At 37.1% G+C, this 3,742-nt stretch overlaps 1 protein-coding gene across 1 annotated transcript in view; it reads right to left on the reverse strand.

Annotated features, from left to right (window-relative positions):
* LOC107717802 (integrin alpha-8-like) overlaps positions 1-3,742 on the reverse strand; it is an 83,295-nt gene continuing 79,553 nt past the window's right edge. Inside the window, exon 32 of the mRNA XM_016524670.1 lies at positions 1-1,435. Within this exon, the coding sequence (XP_016380156.1) occupies positions 1,346-1,435 (90 nt within the window). The 3' untranslated portion in view covers positions 1-1,345. The remainder of the gene's footprint in view (positions 1,436-3,742) is intronic.

The following is a 3,742-nucleotide window of genomic DNA, read 5'->3' on the forward strand; positions in this document are numbered from 1 at the left end:
AAAAAAAAAAAAAAAAAAAAAGAAGAATTCCCAACAGATGAAATTAATGTGCCCATGTCATCTAACATTATTGGTGATTTATCGATGCATTTAGAGCGCTGAAAGACAAAATATTGTTGTTCCCTTTAGTTTGGAAAAGAAATATTCTCTGACAAAGCCTGACAAATAAGTATTTTAACTTTATATACAAAACAACCTGAACCTCAGGTTTTAAACATTTTGGAGCCAGTGTACACACAAATGATCAACTCAAAAATGTCCCATTATTGCACATATAATTTATATCTGCTCATAACCCCCCATCCCCATCTTTGTACGTAGTGAGCTATTCTTTTACAAGCTTCAATATGTAATCAGTACAATCATTGACAAGGCATGTGAAATAAGACAATGCTGTGAAACTACATTGTGGGCTGATGATGCAACAGACCAGCTTTGTAAGAATAAAGATTCTAGTCAGATCGCAGAATTTACCACAACACCATCATTATCAATAATTTTCTGATAATACATAAAGTATACTTGAAGGTAACATCAATTATTTGCATACAGTATGTGACTTTCTGTGTTATTTTTAAACACTGTTAAAAATGGCCATATAATACACACTGCAAAGTTTTGAGAGTGACAACCATATACAAGTGTAGGTGTGAATCTCCTAAATTATTGTTCTGTGTGTGTACATAAAACAGGAGTCACTCCTGAAACTGCCACAGTAATAATCATAATAATAAAGTAGTAATCCCTCGGCTGTAAACATGAAATATGGAACAGTTTAACCTGTTTGGTGTTTGATATTTAAATATGAAATGAAATAAATATCAGAAATGTCTTAAAAGGGGAGTGAATCCATATTTAGCTGCAGTGTGTATGTGGCCAATGTGAAGCATATGGTGGGATGATCCAGATCTTGTGCTGAGCTGGTGATGAGAAGATATGATCTTAAGTTCCATTGGTAGTTTTAAACAATATATTGTCAAAAATGATCACTGTGCTTCAATGTAAGTCGATGGAGTTGATCAGAGTGAGATCTAAATCTTTGGGATTGTATTGATCAGCCTGTAGTCTTGTACTTTGGATCCTGTGGATATTGCAGCTCTATCAGAGTGCAACGTCCAGAGTTCTTGCTCTTCCGGCATTTTAAATAAAGCTTTAGAAATGTTTTTGAGTGGTACTGTGGCCCAGCTCACAGATTGCAGTCCAGTGTGAGAGCTGTAGTTTATTTACAGGCTTGGATCTGTAGTCGTCTACAAAGATACCGAAACCTTCGGACACAGCCCCTCCACTCTCTTCATGGTGATTCATCCCATGACCTCTTTATTCATAATTGTCATCTGTTCTGCTCTCACGCGTCTGTGGATTTTTCTGCGGTCAGCTGCTCGCGGTCTGACACGTCATCGTCTTTGGGTGGCCGCGCCCGATCGAAGAAGCCGCACTGAAGAAGGAGAGCAGGTGGGACGAGATGGGTGAGGAAAAGAAAAAAGACAAAGAACAGATGATGAGGATATGATCCCTGGAATAACAGACATTATTCATTTCTTCCAATGTTTTGTCTTCTAAAACACTTGCACAGATGTGCTCGCAAAAGCTGAAAACAATGGCCCATTTAAGACCTGAGATTCACTCAGAGGACAGCAGTCAGATCTGTTTATGGATATGCTGATTAAGCAGATATAATTTCCTTTCAAATTAGAAATATTTTGTGATAAGCAGCAGAGCAGTAATCGTAATAAGCACTTCCTCTGGCTTCTATATGAGCAGCTGACATAAATGAATGCACCTTTACAGCACCTAATTATTATATATGCAGTTTTTATGATTTCATAATATATGCATATATAGTTTATATCCTAATACTATCATTAACCAACTCATAACACACATATACACAATCAAATTTAAACCTGGAAATACATGGTAAATAAAAAAATCAATTAAAAAAATCAATTATGATGTAAAATTGAATAATAAATAAATAAAAATGAACATTTCTATTTACATTTTCACTGATAAAAATATAACTATTAAATTGCATTAAATAAAAAAAATGTGCATATATATATATATATATATATAATTAAATCTCAGATATATAAATTACATTTATAAATGATATATAAATTATATGTAAATTGTATTCAAAGTATTTAAAAAAAGTATTTTGCATTTCAAATAAGTATTTTAAATACATGTATCTGAAATACTGCCCATCCCTGTAACTACGTGGGTTTGGTTTAGTGGTAGGTTCAGGGTTAGCACCTAGTTTTTACTCAGTTATTGTAATCACTATAATAAGTACATAGTATGTGCATGTGGAATTGATAAAAAAAAAAAGTTCATTAACACTTTGTCAACAACCAATTTCACCAGAAGAGGGGGCTATTACATCGTATTCTCAGTGAGACACATTCATGTTTTCCTCACTTTTCTAATCCCTTTTATGTGACACTATCTATAAAACATATAATGGCCTGTGTTAAACTAAAATCTAGAGCCACAACTGCTCTAAAAGCCCCCTCGCATCTGATTGATATTTTCCTCTTGTGCACCCACGCACACTCGTCACTCATCAGTGTGTTTGTACACGTTAGCCAATTAGGGCAGGTCTCCTCCATAGGGACCCAATCAAGAGCCCGAGAACAGCCCTGCAGACAAAACACTGATAACATCACAAATGGCTCATTAATGCCCAACTGCAACAGCATTCCCTATCTCTCTCTCCTTTATCTGTTAATCCAGTGGTTCTCAACCCGCGGCCCGTCACGAATTCAAATGCGGCCCACCATGCTGAACACAATTTAAAAAATAACTTTCAGTTTTACAATTCATTTTAGTTTTTACATTAATTTAAAAATGTACTAAACAAATATAAGCTATAATGTTTTAGTTATGTAAAATAATTTTGTTTTTCATACATTATTTACAGACATGAGCAGACCTGTAGGCTACTGCACGTAGCCTAATTAACGAACACTTACAAGCGCGCACTTTGGAAGAATTCAATTCAAATAGTCATCAGCAGCCATTAGTTCGGTCAAATTGAGCATCAGAATGGACACATTTGTTATTAAGGGAGAAAAACTAAATGTGGAAAATGCCAGCGAAGGAACGCATACAAAACAAGTGTAGTCGCAGCAGTTAAGGTAGGAGAGTGCTGGACTTTCGGCATCAACTTTCGGTTTGCCCCGCCACTCACTTGAAGATGTTCAGGCTAGAGCCCTGCACGAGCCTCAAATATATGACGTTCAGGCCCTAGACCGGCCGTATCCGAATTTATCAGAATTACCGGCCCGAGAAACACCGTCGAGCCGCTCTTTTTATCCATCACTAATTGATGGATGTCTAATTATAAAAATAGGAGAAGCCTAAAGCAAGCCAGATGCCCGGCCCGCGTCTGAACTATGACGTGAAAATTGTCCCGAAGCCCGGCCCGAGGGGCGGAAAAAAAGTGAAATGCAGGGCTCTAGTTCAGGCAAAAGGAAACACCCATACTATGCAGCAATCATCCTTAATTGCAGAAATGTGGCAAAACATCTCTGGAGAGAACCTCAGATTATTAAATTCGAAAGTGCTTTCCATATTTGGATCAACATAGGCTACATTTGTGAACGCACACTTTCTGCAATGTCGCGCGTCAAGTCACGCTTCCGTGCGCGTCTTACAGACTGCAACTTACAATCGCAACTTCATTGTGCTGTTACTCCTTTCGAGCCGAATTTCACAAAATTGGTCAGCTCCCGAC

The sequence above is a fragment of the Sinocyclocheilus rhinocerous genome, unplaced genomic scaffold (assembly GCF_001515625.1).
Source record: "Sinocyclocheilus rhinocerous isolate Xijiao unplaced genomic scaffold, SAMN03320098_v1.1 scaffold1204, whole genome shotgun sequence".
Taxonomy (NCBI): domain Eukaryota; kingdom Metazoa; phylum Chordata; class Actinopteri; order Cypriniformes; family Cyprinidae; genus Sinocyclocheilus; species Sinocyclocheilus rhinocerous.